Genomic DNA, 17,647 nt, shown 5'->3' on the forward strand with positions numbered 1-17,647 from the left:
ACCAATCAGATCGTGAGGTCGCAGAACCACGTGCTGCACCCTGGGTGTCAGTCAAAAGGGTGTCTGGAAGCTGGTATCCACGGGACGGGAATGTAGTGACTGGGGGTGGAAATGAGGACGCGGACCCCTGAGGGAGAAGGGCGAGCAGGGACAGGAAGAGCAGGGGCCAACGCTAGTGACCATGCATTAATTCTACAAATCCAGCTGCCGAGCGTGGCCCCTCTAAATAAAAATAAGCACACCTTACATTTGCCTTGCGCCTTAACGTTTGCAGCCATTCTGGCAAATGTCAGCATTCCCATTTTGCAGCTAAAGAAACTGAGGCTCCAAAGGTGAAGAAGACGCTCGCGGAAAGTCTCACAGTTGGTAAATGTCAGAGCCAAAACTATGATTTTTATTATAGGGAGTTCCCAGGCTCGGAAAATCCCTCTACCATGTAACTCAGCATGGTCTCTCGAGCTTCAGAGTCCGAAGGACCTGCTTAGATAGAGTTTAAATGACTTGCCCAGAGTCACAAAGCCAGTATGTCGCCACGATGCCTCTGTGCAACCCTTAAATCACAAAAATCGGGTTGCTATTATTTTGTTTCCAAGATTAGTGCACCATGCTGTGCTTTTCTAAAAATAACACCCTTCCAGCCTGTATTCAAATCCGTCCTCAGACATTTAGCAGTGTGATCCTGGGCAAGTCACCCATGTCTGCCTCAGTTCCTTCAACTGTAAAATGCAGATCAAAATACCACCTACGTCACGAGATTGTTGTGAGGATCAAATGAGGTAATATTTGTAAACAGCTTAGCATAGGGCCTGGCACCTAGTAGGTGCTTAATAAATGCTTGTTCCCTTACCCTTCCTTTTGGCCTTGCCTTACTTTCATGTTGCATCAATGGAAAATAGGAGCCATTGTTAGATAGATTCATTATCCCCAGAGACTCTACTCTTCTCCTAAAAAGCCCAATAGAAAACACTGAATAGAGTTTTAAGTGCAAAAGCCCTGGGGAAATGATATTTTATGAATCATTCCATCACATCTGCAGGGAGGATGGGGCACAGCAGAAAAAGCCGGGGGATTTGGAGTCAAATGCTAACCTTGGGTAAATCTCCTTTGGGATGAAATTTCTTCCACTGTAAAATGAGAGAGTTGCATTAAATAATCTCTAAAATTTCTTCAGGTTCCCAGAGAATTCTATGATCCATTCTAGGGACCTAGAAAGAAAACTTCTTGAGACCTAGGTGGGAAAGGAGCGAGCTTTTAATAGGCGTTCTGGGAATTGTAGTTCTCCCAGCCTTCCCTGGGAAACTGGCAGGGTGGATGGTGTTTATTTCCTTTCCCCCTACATCGAGATAGAACTAATTCCCGCAGTTCCCGGGAGGGATGGAAGACCCGGAAGCTGCTCTCAGATTAAGTTACTAGGGACAGACTGATTGCTGAGGGATCTGTGGGTTATAGTTACCAAGTTGAGCAAAGTAGAGGAAAAATGCGGAGGAGAAAAGGCAACATCTTCTGCCCCCACCCCCTTAGGGCAAACAGATCAATCTTGTGTATCAGAAAGTCAGGGACAAGGGAGTTATTGTCCCTTCTCTCTGCTTGAGGGGTGGGGGGGTGGGTAGCCTCTTCCATCCCACTAGAGTGAGTGGTTGTCATAGTGAATGCCAACAATACTCTGGGGTTGGTGAACTCTAAGGAGGCCCCCCAGCACCCCAGACTTGTCTCATTCAAGCAACACTCACAGGATCTAGGACTGGAAGGAACCGTAAAGATCCCTGGGGACAATCCTTTTATTTTACAGGGGAAGAAACTGAGGTTGAGAATGAAGAGACTTGCCCGGGGTCAGGCAGCTAGTAGGAGGAGCTGGAATTCAATGCCAGGTCTTCTGATTACAAATTCAGCGTTCTTGCCACCACTCTGCACCTGGGTTTGGAAGGAGGCAGAAGGGGGTGTGGTAGGGACAACAGGAGATGGACAAGGGCTATAGTGCAAGGGCCACCTTGCTAAGGGATTGAAACTTTCCCAGGCCATAAGCAGGGTGCAGTGGGAAAGAACTCTAGATTTGGAGTCAGAGCCACACCTTATTAGCTGTCTGATTTTGGATGACTTGCTCCGCCTCTCTTGAGTTGTCTCTGTAAAATGTAAACCTAACACCTTTCCCGTACCAAATTTACTGTCCAATGACCTAGTCCAAACTTGTCATTTTACGGATGGTTAGAATAAACCCCAGAGATTAAGTAGCACAATTGAGATTCAAACTCAGCTTCCCCCCCCCCCCCTTCCCTGACTATAAATCAGTTCGGGGCATTTTGCCCCTAAAGCTCCTTCCCAGTTCTAAATCCTATCATTTTATGACCTCTTAAGATACTTTGCTCAGGGGCAGCTAGGTGGCGCAGTGGAGCACTGGCCCTGGAGTTCAAATCCAGCCTCAGACACAAAACACTTACCAAACTGTGTGACCCTGGGCAAGTCACTTAACCCCATTGCTTAGCAAAAAACCCCAACCAAACAAAAAAAAGATACTTTGCTTAAAAGTAACAACACCATAGTGTCACCAGGGGAGGGGCAGGGAGGGACCATGAGGATGAAGGAAATGAGAAAATAGGCTCATCAGAAACGGAAGAGAAGAAATAAAGTAGACGAGGACTGGGCTGGGAAGGGGGGCATCTGGGCATCCTGGGATTTAGAGCTGGAAGGGCAGTAGGAGATCGGCTTCGCCAACCCCCTCATTTTACAGATGAGGAAACTGAGATCTGAGGGCAGAAGTAGCTCGCCCAAGATCACACAAGTAGCAGGTTAGAGAAGTGGGATTTGAATAGAGGTCTTCTGATCTGCTCCACCCTTATCCCCCTATTTTCCCACCATTCTAGGATGCAGTTTATTGATGTGCCTGAATGAACCACCTCAGTGCTCACGGTGCCCTTCATGAGCCTGTGTGCAGCCTCCAGCTCACCCAACCAGCCCAACAGGATTGGGTTGGGCAAGGGCACTGCTGGGAAAGGAAACCTGAGGCAGAAAGGCCGGAAGCAGAGGCAGGGATTCAGGACAGATCCTTTTCCTGGTCAAAGAGACAGACTCCAAAGCCAAAGGAGTGCCCAGCAAACCTCAGAAAACAAGCAGGGCTTGCAAGCAAGCCCTCATGTGACTAAACAAATCACCTAACCTCTCCGGGCTTCCTCAGTTTACTCATCTGTAAGATAAGGGGGAGGCTGGACCAGATCAATCAACCAGCACTTACTACATGCTTACCGTGTACCAGGTCCTGTGACACAAAGAAAGGCAAAAGAAGTTCCTGATCTGAAGAAGCTTACATGCTAGTGGGGGAGACTGCATGTAAATAATTAGGTATGTGTGAGATACATTCAGAATAGGTTGAAGAAATCATCATAGAGGAAAGTTCTAACAACTAAGCGGGCTGGGAGGAGGAAAGGAGGCAGGAAGGGCCTGTTTGCACTGAGTCTTTTTTTTTTTAATTTTTAAAAATTTTTTTAAACATGTGTTTTTTAAACTTGGGGTTCCAAATTTTCTCCCTTCCTCCCTCCCCACCCACCCTCATTGAAAAGGCAAGCAACTCAGTATAGGCTATACATGTGCAGTTGTGCAAAACACTTCCATAGTAGACAAGACATGCTGTGAAAAACTAACTCTATTTCCCTTAATCCTATCCTGCTCCCCCATTTATTCTATTCTTTCTTTTGACCCTGTCCCTCCTCAGAAGCATTTGCTTCTGATTACCCCCTTTCCCAATCTGCCCTCCTTTCTATCATCCCCCTACTCTCTTGTCCCCTTCCCCTCCTATTTTCCTGTAGGGTAAGACAGATTTCCATACCAATTGAGTGTGTATGTTATTCCCTCCTTAAGTCAAATCCTATGAGAATAAGATTCACTCATTTCCTCTCACCTTCCCCCGTTTCCCCTCCACTGTAAGAGGCTTTTCTTTTCTGTTTTTTTTGTAAGATAATTTACCTGTTCTACCTTTCCCTTTCTCCTTCTCCTAGTATAATCCTCTCTCACTCCTTAATTTTATTCTCCAGATATGACCACTTCATCTTCAACTCACCCTGTGCCCTCTATCTATCTATCCATCCATCTATATATATATATATATATATATATACACATACATATAATTTTTTCCCTCCAACTACCCTAATACTGACAAAGGTCTCATGAGTTACAAATATCATCTTTCCATGCAGGAATGTAGACAGTTCAGCCTTAATAAGTCTCTTATGATTTCTCTTTCCTGTTTACCTCTTCATGTTCCACTTGAGTCTTGTATTGAAAAGTCAAATTTTCTATTCAGTTCTGGTCTTTTCATCAAGAATGCTTGAAAGTCCTCTATTTCACTGAATAACCATTTTTTCCCCTGAAGAATTATACTCAGTTTTGCTGGGTGATTCTTGGTTGTAATCCTATCTCCTTTGCTCTCTGGAATATTATATTCCATGCCCTGCGGTCCCTTAATGTAGAAGCAGCTAAATCTTGTGTTATCCTGATTGTGTTTCCACAATACTTGAACTGTTTCTTTCTTGTAATATTTTCTGCTTGACCTGGGAACTCTGGAATTTGGCTACAATATTCCTAGGAGTTTTCCTTTGGGGATCTCTTTCCAGAGGAGTTTGGTGAATTCTTTCCATTTCTATTTTGCCCTCTGGTTCTAAAATATCAGAGCAGTTTTCCTTGATAATTTCTTGAAAGATGATGTCTAGGCTCTTTTTTTGATCATGGCTTTCAATAGTCTAATAATTTTTAAATTCTCTCTCCTGGATCAATTTTCCAGGTCAGTTGTTTTTCCAATGAGATATTTCACATTGTCTTCTAATTTTTCATTCTTTTGGATTTGTTTTACAGTGTCTTGATTTCTCATAAAGTCACTAGCTTCCAATTGCTCTGTTCTAATTTTTAAGGAAGTATTTTCTTCAGTAATCTTTTGGACTTCATTTTCCATTTGTCCCATTTTGCTCTTTAGAGCATTCTTCTCTTCATTGGCTTTTTGGACCTCTTTTGCCATTTGGGTTAGGCTATTTTCTAAGGTGTTATTTTCTTAAGCATTTTTTTGGGTCTCCTTTAGCAAGCTGTTAACTTGCTTTTCATGATTTTCTTGCATCACTCTCATTTCTCTTCCCAGTTTTTCCTCTACTTCTCTTACTTGCTTCTCAAAATCCCTTTTGAGCTCGTCCAAGGCTTGGGACTGATTCATATTTTTCTTGGAAGCTTTGGATGTAGGAGCTTTGACTTTGTTTTCTTCTTCTGGTTGTATGTTTTGATCTTCTTTGTCACCAAAGTAAGATAATATAGTCTGACTCTTATTGCGCTGCTTGCTCATGATCCCAACCAATTACTTGAATTTTAAACTCTTTGTTAAGGTAAGAGTCTGTTTCCAACGTGGAGAATGTACTGTCCTAAGCTTCGGGGGTTTGTACAGCTGTTTTCAGACATACTTCTAGGGACCTGAAAAGTGTCAGTTCTTCCAAGGTGGTATGATAAGGGTCGAGGTGTTTCCTCTCCACAGCCACAACAAGCTCTACCGCACTAGCGTTCCTCCTTGCCCCACAACCGCCCCTCAGAACTGTGACCCAGATCCAAGCACAGGCAAAGCAAGAGATTCATGCCTCAGCCCTGGCAAAGAGATCCCTGCAATTCCCCTCTGATCAGTCACTGGATTCCCCCTCGGTCTGTGGACCGGAAGCTCAGAAGCCAGCCGCTGCCCTTGGGGCAGCTGAGACCTAGCTTCTTCTCTCACCACAGTAACAGACTTTTCCCACTGACCTTCTAAGTTGTGTTTGGCGTTTGTGGGTTGAGAAGTCTGGAAACTGCCACAGCTGCTAGCGATTCAGATCTCTGAGGCCTGCTCCTGGTTCGCTGAGCCCACACTGAACTGTGCTCCTCTCCCTGCCCGGCGCGATATACCTTTCTGATCAGCCATCCAGGTTGTCTTGGGCTGGAAATTTGTTTTACTCTGTTTTTTTTGGGGTTCTGCTGCTTTAGAATTTGTTTAGAGCCATTTTTTGTAGGTATTGGGAGGGGTTTGGGGGACAGCTCTAGCAAGTCATTGCTTTCCCTCCACCATCTTGGCTCCCTGCACTGAGTCTTGAAGGAAGCCAGGGATTCTAAGAAGTGGCGGGTCAGGAAGGTGAGAATTCTAGATTGGGGGACAGCCAATCAAAGTCATGGGGACAGCATATGGAGTACTGTGTTCGAGGTGGAGAGAGTAGGCCAGTGTGGCTGGATTGCAGAGTAGAGGGGAAGTAAATCGGAAGGCGGCTGGAAAGGTAAATTTGGGAATAGCTTTAAATGCCAGAGCAAGTGGCCTTAGATAACTTAAGATCCCTTCTGGCTCTAAATCGACTATCGAACACAGGGGCAGCTAGGTCACACAGTGGATTGAGCACCCACCCTAGAGTCAGGAGGACCTGAGTTCAAATGTGACCTCAGACACATGATACTCACTAGCTGTGTGACCCTGGGCAAGTCATTTAACCTCAACTGCCTCACCAAAAAAAAAAAAAAAAAGAGAGAGAGCGAGCACTGGATTGACAAGCAGGAGACCTATGTTCAAACTGACTTTAATCAAGTCACTTTTTCACTCTTTGCGGGGTTTAGTTTCCATCTACAAAATGAGGAGACTGGCCCCTTTCAGCTCTAAATTCTTTGATTCTCTGTCACTGACTTGATTAAGGTTGCTTTCTGGATGGATGAGAGGCATTGATTGGTATGGATGGAGTCCTGGAGGAAGACTTGGGTTTGAATCTTGCCTCAGCTTAGCAGCTTCCCCCAACCTAATGTCTTTGAGCTTGTTTCATCTACAAAGCGAGAATGATGGCACCTGTTTCACAGGGTTGTTATGAGGATCAAATGAGCTAATGTATGGAAAATGTTTTGGAAAACTTTAAAGCCCTGCAGGAAGCTGTGCTGTTATTATTAGAACCTGTGTGAAGGTGCCTTCCAGCTGACAGTCTGATTCTGGCCCTGTCTTTGTAGAAGATCAAATACTTGCATGTAGATCTAGAAGCAGGGGTGGGGTGAGGGAGAGCCTAGAAAGATGCAGGCTGCCTTTGGCAAAACCTTTCCCGAGCCTTTGAGAGTCACTGCCAGAGGCCAGGCAGGGAAGAGAGTTCTCTAAGCCACTGGTTCCCAGGCCAGATCACTAGGGGCACAGAGGGGTTAGCTTTAAATCCCAAAGCTCAGCAGAAAAGGGCATTATCACCCTCAGCTGACAGTACAGCCACTGAATTCCTTTCAAAGCCAACCTCCAAGCTTACTTTACACGAGCATCAGCTTCCTTCCTCTAAAAACTGTCTGTGACTCCTAACCTGGCCCTTGTCCTAGGAGCTTCCCTCCTAAACCCTGGAAATGAGTCAGAGGCATAGAGAGAGGAACCTGTAATAGCAATGAAACCAAACAGTAATAGCAGTAAGTTCTAGAGCTGAAAGAACACCGGGAAATCATTGATTCCAATCCCTATATACATAGGAATAAAGGAAGGCCCACATGAGATTGTGACCTGTTCAAAACTGCACACAGTAGGTAGGCAAGCTGCGGTTCAAGACTGTGTCCTCCGGCTTCAAATCAGCTTCATTCCATGATTTCCACGTACATGTGGTATGTGTAGCAAAGGTAACTGAAGCTAATGTATATATCATGTATCTACCTATATCTGTCCATCCATCTATCTATATTGTATCCCATCCCATAAAATGCAAGCCTGAGAACAGAAACTGTTTCATTTTAATCTTCATACCTAACACAATGCCTGGCACATAGTGAATGATTAATAAATGCTCCACTGATCCAATTTTCATGCTATCACAGTCATAAGCTGGTGAGCTGGGCAGGTGGGTATTAACTAGAGCTTCAGAACCAAGCTCAGAATTCAGATGCAATGGGAGACCTGGGTTTGAATCCTCACAGAGACATTACCTGCACCTTACAGGGCCAGGTAGGAGTTAAGTGCTTTGAAAACATGAACTGATGCTCAAGGCCTCCTGAGCCTCAATGCTGGATGCAATAGCACAGCCAACTAGAAAAAGCATGTAACCTGGAGTCAAAGAGAGAGGGTTCCAATCTTCTGGAGCTTCTAGTAGTTGACCATGGGTCAGTAACTTCATCCTTCCAAACCTTTTTCCTCATCTGAAAATGAATTTAGTATTGTCTATCCTAGAGGACTGTCACCATATTTAAAGTGCAGAATACATGGAAAGTCCTCTGCTAACCATACGAGATGTCAACTGTCTCAACTTCAAGGCATGCCAAGTGTTATCTCCTGCGACGCTCAGAGCAGGCCAGGTATGAAGGCTCTGCTGCAGCCCTCATTTTATGGAGGGCTTGCCCATGGTCACACAGCCCAAAGCTCCAGATGTCCAGGTCTCTCCTAAATTTGGCCATCCTTCCAGTATACCATGCTTCTATTTGTAAATCACCCTGCCCCCCACATTCCCATGCTAGACAGCTGGATAAAGCAGGTGATTGGAAAGGATTTCAGTCTCAAAGGAAATTACCTTACATTTTGCAACTCCCAACAGAAAACTACTTAAAACTCTCCCTGTGCGGCCTGGGTTAAGGAAGTCACACCTCTTGGATCCTATTACCTAATTTGCAGAATGAGGCATTGGACTAGATTAGGCTAGGGAACCTTCAGCCTCAAGGCCACATGTGGCCCTTTGACTGAATCTAAACTTCACAGAACAAATTCCCTCGATAGAAGAATTTGTTCTATAAAACTCAGACTCAATCAAAAGGTAGTACCCAAGGACCTAGAAGGCCACAGATTCTCCACCACTGACCTAGATATCTTTCAAGGTCACCTCTATTTCTTTGCCATTGAACACAGGCCTTCCTTTTCTATTTCACTCATTTCAGACGGAGGTTGTTGGGAATATTTCCTCCAGGGTTTAGTGTGAGCACTTGCTGGCCAAGAGTTACCTCAGGACTGATATAAGTAGCAATGCTTGTCTTTAGAGAGGAAGACTGATAGTTTTGTGAACAAGGGACCTTAAGAATTCAAGGGTCCTCTTCAGTATATCAACTCCTTGAGGATAGACACCAGTTTATTTTTTGTATCCCCACAATTTAGCACATAGTAGGTGTTTGACAAATGGTTATGTTGACTGGAAGTCTTCAAGCAGAAGGTAGATGACCATTTGTTAGTGATGTTATACAAAAAATTACTGGTCAGCTTCAGGGTTGGACTAGATGGGTATAGATAGAGGACCAAAAAATTCTATCTCAGGTAAGCTCTAGAGCAGGAAAACAGCAGGCATTTACCCTATTTTGAGAAGGATAAAAAAAAATCTACTTTAAAAATTTTTATAAGGATTACTCCGCATAGAAATTCCACAGGTAGAACTAGGAACATAGTGACATTAGTTAACTCAGGTAACTATTACTTCTCAACCAACTGCTTGGTTTTTAATGTTTGATTGAACTGTACATAGGCCTTCCAAGGGGGTGGTGGTAAGGACCACTGTACAATTAGTTAGATAGCAATCAAAAGCCCTGGAACGCCTGGAAAAGTCAGCTTGAGGGTCTCTTATCAAGGACTAAGTCTTCAGGCCCTGAAAAGCCAAGTTCCCCTGGTCCCTTCCTTCTGGCCCTGGGTAGTACCCCAGCCCATCCTACTCCTTCCAGTCCCCTCCCTCCAGCTCTAGAATACCCCTGAAACAGAGTCGTGGGAAAGCTCTCCTGTGGTTTAGCATCAGTCTTTAATCCTGACGTACTGCACATTGACAAGTCATATGCTTTGGTCTCATGTCTGCAGCAGCAACCTTACAATTAAATCTACAGGCCTGAGCACCAGACCCATTTCCAGGGAAGAGACAAAGATGTTCCCAAAAAAAAAACCAAAAAAAAAACCAACCCCAAAAATTTCATTTTAATTCCAACATGGCCCCACACAGACAGCAGCAGCTGTAATGCATTGGGTTTTTTTTTTAAGTGCACACCAAATTTATACAGATTTATACAAAAATTATTTACAGAAGTTCCATGGTGCTCCTGTATCAGAAGCAAAGACCCTTTTATCAAAAGGGATTACAACTAGGGCTATGCTAAATTCAAAAGGATTGGATCCCTTTGAGAGAGTCCAGAGTCCATTTGTTCAGATTGGGTCAGGGGTTTAAGGGATTTGAAGGGTCAATGCTAAATCCTGTACATCCCAGGTGGGCCAAGAAGAGGAAAAGACAACAATGGACCCCAGTCTATGAATGGGCTAATAGAGAAATGACTACAGAGAAAGAATTAGAATACCCCACTGGTTACCTAAGTCAAGTTTCCCATTTTCTCCCTTTCTGTTGGCTTTTGGACACCAGTAAAGCAATTCCGAAGGTAAATTATAAGGTTTCAATATGGGACAGCACGAAAGGATGTAATTATTTTTGGAAGCAAAAACGAGACACGTGAAGACAAAGCTGGAATAAAATACATATCAGTAACACCACAAACAGCAATGAGGAGCAGAAATGGTCTTGCAACCATGACTGTACTCCAGGCAGACATCAACTAACACTAAGAGCCAAAACTGCTAAAGAACAGCAGAGTCCAAATGTGGGTCTAATGTTTTCCATCTAAAAAAGGGAGTGTGTATATAGGGGTAGTTGACACAGCTCAGCGTGTGAGCTAGAGATGACAGAATACTTGGATTGTTCCTGGGAAAAGGGGTAGGAGGTTAGTTTTACTGGCACCACTTAAAGAGGGTCAAATTCCTTGGAATGCTTGTGTACTACCCCATTACCTGTGAACCTACTGTTTGAAAAACCACTGAAGCCTAATATGCAAGACTTTTAAAGACTGTAATATATTCTCTGGAAACATTCAGCATATGAAAACCCTCTGTGGTCCCTCCCACCCTGGGGGCCCACAACTGTTGGAGATGGTCCAGAAAACTTTGAGCTTTGAAAATGTCCTTGGTTCAGTCCTTGGAGAACAGAGATTGCTATATAGGCAGGATCTGCTCCAGGACGGTTCTTGAAGACTGGGGAATTCTGTCAGGGAAATTCACTTCAAACTCAATAATGAGGTCCCCACGTTTTTCTGGTGTTTTGGGGAGGGGAAGGCCTTCTCCAGGAACCTTCCGCCTCATTCCAGGCCTGATGACATCCTTGAACACTATGGGTATGGTCCTGCCATCCAGCGTTGGGACATTCACTGTACAGCCACACAGGGCCTAAAAGCAAACACATATGATTAAACAGATGAACTAAAAGGGAGAGAATTCTTCTCTAAAGACAGCTTCTAGGGCTTACAAAGACTTTGACTGGGTAGGGATGACTCTTTGCTGAGGTTAGTTGCTAAGGCTTTCTCTTCAATGTGTTTTATATGAAAACTCCTGTCCTGTTTCCAGAAAGTGTGGCACTGTTTGCACAGATCTGCATGGCTAACTACATACAGACAATCAAAACATGTGATTCCTCTCTAAATTGTGCTGAGAGATGTTTATGTCTCCAGTAAGACAGCATAGTATATATACAGATGGTACACTAAACTTGGAATCAAAAGACCTGGTTTTCATTACTGATAGTCACTTTCAGGCCACAGGTGTCTTTCTCTAATGTCACTAAACTCCAAAATTCTATGACTAAACCACAGCTGTATGTTTATACTGGTCCTGCCTTACCTCACGGAGGGTGATCCTTGCTGGGTAAATCACGTCAGACCCATCTCTCTTAAATATATTGTGGGGCTTGTCCTTTAAAACAAAGACAATGTCAGCTGGAATGTTGGTTGAAGTTTGGTCCCCCTCTTTTGGGAAGGTAATCTTGGTCCCCTCTTTCCACCCTCTTTTCACTTCAATGGTCAGAATCTTGTCCTCATTGCGGATACTCTTCCCATCGGGGTTAAGCCGCTTGTGGGAGATCTTCATCTTTTTGGTACAACCACTATAGATCTCCTCAAGTGAGACCCGAAGGTCGTGGGTAACGGGGGGATCCTGTTTTCGACGGCTGTGTTCCTGGGCTGGACGGGGTCGGGTAAAGTTCACATTGGGAAAACCACCCATGCCCATTGGGAAGCCAGAAAATGGGTCATCAACGTCCATGCCTTCTTCCCCGTTTTGTTGACCAAAAAAGGTGTCAAAAGGGTTTCGGCCACCAAAGAACTGAGCAAACATGGCATGAGGGTCCCCGTGGAAAGTGTAGCTGAAGGAAGCGCCGTTAGGACCAGTACTGCTACCGCTACTAGGACCACCACCCTTCAGTCCTGAAAAAGGAAAAATAAGAATTCAAATTGTTGGCCAAACAAAACAGCTCTTCTTGCCCTAGAACTCCCTCTTCCCCAAGTAAGGAGAGAGAACCTGGCCATCATTAGGGAACTAAAAAGCACTGCTTTTCTGCCCCATTTTCTATACTCCTGTTTTTTCCCATTTACAAACTCTTATTTCAGGACAGAGAGACAGTATGTTAGCTATAAATAGGAGGATGAAGATGCTAGGTTTTTGCATCCTAGCCTTGGACTGCTTAGCCTGTGAGGGAAATTGCTACAACATATTTTAGTGCTACCCTGGGAAATAAGGGTTGAGAATATAACAAGAGTATTATTAGCTTCTATTCTCCACACCTAGATTTCAGCCAGTTACTCCTTGAGGGCAATATATACAAGGTAACCCAAAAGTTTAAATGCAGTTTTAAGCTGTACTAGCTTAAATTTTCACTAAGACTTCCGTTGAATGCTCTGTATGATCCTTCCTTCTAAATGGCAAAATATGCAATTTCCAGTTGCTTAAAGTTAACCCTTTTAAAGGATGGCTACTGTTTGATCCTGATGGCCTTTGAGCCTTGACTGCCACACCAGTACTTTAAAGTCTTTCCCCTGTGTCTTTACGGTCTGTAAGATGCTTAGAAAAACCATTTTACTAGAGCTGGAAAAAAAAAATTAACCGTCCCCTTCCTTTTTTCAAAGCACAATTCGATTAGCCAGAGCATCCTCCAGTTCTGCAACTCCTGACTGTGATATGCTTCACATCCAAGACATCCACATCATTTTCTTACTGGGATAAGGTAGGGAAAGGCCTCAGGTTGACTGCTGGATTCAGGAGTTAGCTTAAGCTATCATTAACATTCTCATGTGAAAGCATACAAAATGCATTTCCAATATATATCCTCCAGGGGAATGGAGCTAAGGGAAGTCATCAAACAAGTTTGCCCAGGAGTGGGGAGGAACAAAAGTAGACCCCGCCTAATGTACTTGTAGATCCTTTGCCCACACCCAAAGGCTGGCGAAGGCCCACGGTAAAACCTGACAATCCTTCCTGCCCCCGGTCTAACTTCTCTCGGGGAATGACTAATAAACATGCTCGAAGCTTCTACGGACATGACAGCCAGCTGGTGAGCCAGCCAGGTCTCCACCTCTCATCGAAAGGCTGCCAATGGGAATGCAGAGCAATGCAGCCAATGGGTACGGGGGTCGGGGGCTAGCAGCCCCACCGGGGAAGAGAGGGAAAAAGTAACTCTTGTTTACTGCAAAACCTACATCGGGGCCCCGAGGCCGGCGGGGGGCGAGCAAACGTCAAAGGCGCCCCATCTCCCGAGAGGGAGGCTCCGGGCTGACGGCGCAGGCTCGCAGGAGCCTGGCCTCGCCGCAAGCGCCGTCCCCAAGGCCCGGCGGCTCCGAGCTCAAGGAGGCGCCTGGTTTTCCGGGGGCGGCTCCTTGCAGCGCCGCCCGGGCCGCTCCCAGCTGACCCCGTTCCCGCTCCCGCCGGCCCCCGACTCACCCTCCTCCCCGTAGCGGTCGAAGATTTCCCTCTTGCGCGGGTCGCTGAGCACATCGTAGGCCTCGGCGATCTCCTTGAACTTCTCCTCGGCTCCGGGCTCCTTGTTCTTGTCGGGGTGGTAGCGTAGCGCTTGCCGGCGGTAGGCTCGCTTGATCTCTTCGTCCGAGGCGCCCCGGGGCAAGCCCAGCGTCTGGTAGTAATCCTTACCCATGGCCCCCACCCTCCAGCCGCCGTCCCTACGGCTCCGCCGCCGCCCCCGCCCGGACGCTATATACCCGCCCGGCGGAAGCTTCCAGAGCCCGCCAGCCCTCTCCAGAACCTTCCGCTCCGCCCCTCGCGCCGCACTGCCCAATCCCGGGCACCCGAATCGTAACACGTGATCCCGGGGGCGGGCAGAATTGCCAACGGTTGCGGGATCGAGACGCACTCCTCCGCCTTCTTTGCTCCTCCCTTTTTTGCAACGCCCCCGCCCCCTTCGGGGCGCGAGTCAGTTCTCCCGCGGCCTTCTGGGACCCCCACCTAGTTCAACCAGCTCCCCCGTTGGCACCGCCCTTCTGGAATTTCTATTCTTCTAGGGTGTCGGAGACACCGCCTCTGTGCCCTTCCCACACCTGGGGATCAGAGCAAGCCCCGCCCCTCGGGCCAGGCGGTCCCGCCCCTTTGCCTGGGGCTCAATCATAGATCCTGCCTTAGAGAATTGAAAAAGACTGGAGATCTGGTCAAATCTCCTTCAATAGAAAAAGAAACTGAGGCTTGGAGAAGGCACTTATTCTGGGCTGTTTTCCTTTTTGTCTCTGCCTAACAGACAGCAAGCCTTTAATAAATGTTTGCTATCTTGAAGCGGCTAGTAAGTGGCAGAAGGAAGAAGAATCTGTCTGTATCCACTCCAGATTCATAGCTTTTTCAGACAGGATTCAGTTTAGCTCTACATTTCTTTCCTGACACTGCCACCGCCCTGGTGCAGGCCCATCACCAGGATGGTGGGTCTGTCTGCCTCAAGGGTCTCCCCACTACAGTCCATCTTCACACAGTTCAACTGCAAAAGGGACCTTCCTAAAGCTCAGATCTGACCATGTCACACACACCGTGGCTCCCTACCACTTTCAATATCAAAGAGAATATCCTCTGGCGTTCAAAGCCCTTCATAACCTAAACCTCCTCCTTCACCTTTTTTTTTTAATCACTTTATCTCTTGAACCACTAACCATGTACTCTTTAATTCACAAAAAGATACTCCATCTCTCAGCTCAGGGCATTTTCTCTGGTTGTCCCAGGCCTGGAACCCTTTCCCCTTCAAGTCCCAATTAAAATCCCATCTTCTACAGGAAGCCTTTCCCAATCCCCTTAATACTAGTACCTTCCCTCTATTTATTATCTACAATTTATCTTGTATATAGCTTTTTGTATATGGTTGTTTGCATGTTCTCTCTCTCTCTCATTAGGCTGTTAAGTTCCTTGAGAGCAAGGCCTGTCTTTGTGTTTAACACAGTGCCTGGCACATAGCAGGCATTCAATAAATGCCTATTTACTTATTAAGTGCTTACTAAGTGCCAGGCATAGACAAAAAGAAAACAATCTGTTTTCTAGGAGCTTACATTCTATTGATGGGGAGGGGAAGAGAATAAGGTAGAGAAGTAAATGCAAAGTATATACAAAATAACAATAAATTGGGGGGCATTGGAAAAGGTTTTTTGTGGGAAGTGGCACTCAAGCTGAAGGGAGTCAGGGATTCTTAAATGAAGAGGGGATGAAGGACAGAATTTCTTGCCTAGGAGGCAGCTTGCTGCAGAAGTAGGAAAGCAGACATGTCTATAAAGAGAACATCATCAACTAGTTGAATTTGGCTAGAATGGGGGTGGGAAAAGGGAGAAAGAAAGAGAGAAAGATGAAATCAGTTTAGAAATGTAGGCTGGAGCCAGACTGTGAAGGGCCATAGGAGTCTGCATTTTATCCTGTGACAATAGGGAATCACCGAACCTTCTTGAGCTGGGAAGGGACATGGTCAGACCTGTTCTTCATTAGGAATAGCAATTTGGCAATGGTGTGGAGGAAGAAGTGGAGAAAGGAGAAAGCAGAGGCAGGGAGAGAAATTAGGAAGCTACTGAAGTAGGCAAGGCATGTGCTAATGGGTAGCTTGTAGCTTGTATGGCTCTATAGGAGGGAATTCCTATCTCCAACTGACTGGATACAGAGGGTGAAGGAGGGGAAAGAATTTAGGATGACTGTAAGGGTGGGAATGTGGGTGACTTGTAAGGACTACATACAATATGATCCTGACTCAACAAATATTTGAGGGAGAGCATCCTGGAGCTGATTCCCTTGACCCTCCCATCACAGCATTCAGGTCCATTTCTATGCATCTGACCTTTTCTCTTCAGAGAGGTAAAAGAATTTGGCCCAGCTCACCCAACTGGGAGACATCTGAGCCAGACTCAAACCCAAGGTCTTCAGTGCACTTTGCTCCACATGCTGCTTTTCTGAATTTGTTGAAGAATCAGGAGGATTATAGTATTTAGTTTATCTAGTCCACCCTTTCATTCTAAAGAAAACTGACGTCCAAAAAGGATAAATGACTTGCTCAAGCTCATAAAAGTAGTAAGTAAAAAATAAAAACTTAAGATCTCTCCAACCTTCGATTCAAAAGCATTCGCCCTTTTTAAATGTAAGGGTGTACTGAGGAGAACAATAGCAATAATAGCAGCAGGCATTTATAAATCATTTTAGGGCTTGCCAAAATACTTTACAGATATTATCTCATTTGATCTTCAAAATAAATCTGAAGTAGGCGCTATGAATATCCTCATTTTACAGATGAGGAAACTGGGGCAGAGGTGAAGTGATTTGTCCAGGGTCACACAATTACTAAGTATTTGGGGTCCCATTTGAATTCAGGACTTTCTGGCTCCAGGCCTAGTGCTCTGTCCACCATACTACCTTCAGAATACCTTTTGTGCCTCTTTACTGAGGTTAGTTCTTGCACCTTTATACTATATTGAGGATGATTCACTTCTAGTTTATATAACCAGGCTAATCCTTGGACCTGGCCTCTAAGAGGGAGTATGAAGAACTGGAGAGAGGTTGGATTGGTGAAGTAAACTGGTTGGAAACACACCCAGTTCCCTGGAGTGAAGTCGGTGCAACCATGTAGCCTTTTCAGGGAAACTTGCTCTCTCGGGAACCTTGGAGCATTAGGGATGTGGCCTGATGAGGGCTCCTAGACCAAATGAGGAGCTCTAGAAAGCCTGGCATGGTGGAACAGTGGAGGAACTCCTGGGCAACAAAAAGTTCCTAGATCAACCCTGGGTTCAGAACAGAGGTTTGGTAGTGGACAAATCCATGATGGAAGTTTTGCCCTTCACTGATACTGTGAATTACGTGGACTGTGCAGGTTTGGTAAAGGAGTTAGTTCCCTAGCAACACTAAGCACCTTCTCCTTTCAAGGAGGTTCTCAACCCCTTTGTACTACTATAAATTTGAAGGAGTATAGATCCCTGAGAGAAGTAGAACACATTGGAGACGGGAGGATGGTCTTGGCTGTATACAGCTTTGTGTACAAGTCCTCTGCAATTTCTGTAGAGTTAAATGAAGTCTGTCTTATATGTCAAGTTTTGTTAGCCTGAGTACTTTCAACGAAGCTATGTAGGCTTTTTCCCTTTTATTTTTGGTGGGGAGAATTCTAGACATGATCCAAATCCCAAGAGAAATCCTTAAGTTTAAGGATTTTAAGCAGGAGTCAAAGGGAGCAATATTTAGTAAAAGAAGCTCCAAATATGAAGCTAGTCCATGTAAACACAGAGCTTCACTTCTGGGCCACAGGTTACAAAATTATAAGACATCCTGGGGTCAAGACAATTGAACTCTCTTCTTCTTCTTCTTCTTTTTTCTTTAAAGGCAATTGGGGTTAAGTGACTTGACCAGGGTCACACAGCTAGTAAGTGTCAAGAGTATGGTCTG

At 45.2% G+C, this 17,647-nt stretch overlaps 1 protein-coding gene across 1 annotated transcript; it reads right to left on the reverse strand.

Annotated features, from left to right (window-relative positions):
- Positions 1 to 9,673: 9,673 nt before the first annotated feature.
- On the reverse strand, positions 9,674 to 13,944 carry DNAJB1 (DnaJ heat shock protein family (Hsp40) member B1). Its single transcript, XM_027851041.1, has 3 exons — positions 13,694 to 13,944; positions 11,603 to 12,183; positions 9,674 to 11,152 (listed from the first exon to the last, which is right to left on the reverse strand). Exons 1-3 carry the CDS (start codon positions 13,902 to 13,904, stop codon positions 10,922 to 10,924), a joined length of 1,023 nt encoding a protein of 340 aa, XP_027706842.1. The 5' UTR covers positions 13,905 to 13,944; the 3' UTR covers positions 9,674 to 10,921.
- Between the last annotated feature and the right edge of the window lie 3,703 nt (positions 13,945 to 17,647).

The sequence above is a fragment of the Vombatus ursinus genome, unplaced genomic scaffold (assembly GCF_900497805.2).
Source record: "Vombatus ursinus unplaced genomic scaffold, bare-nosed wombat genome assembly UNPS02009173.1, whole genome shotgun sequence".
Lineage (NCBI taxonomy): Eukaryota > Metazoa > Chordata > Mammalia > Diprotodontia > Vombatidae > Vombatus > Vombatus ursinus.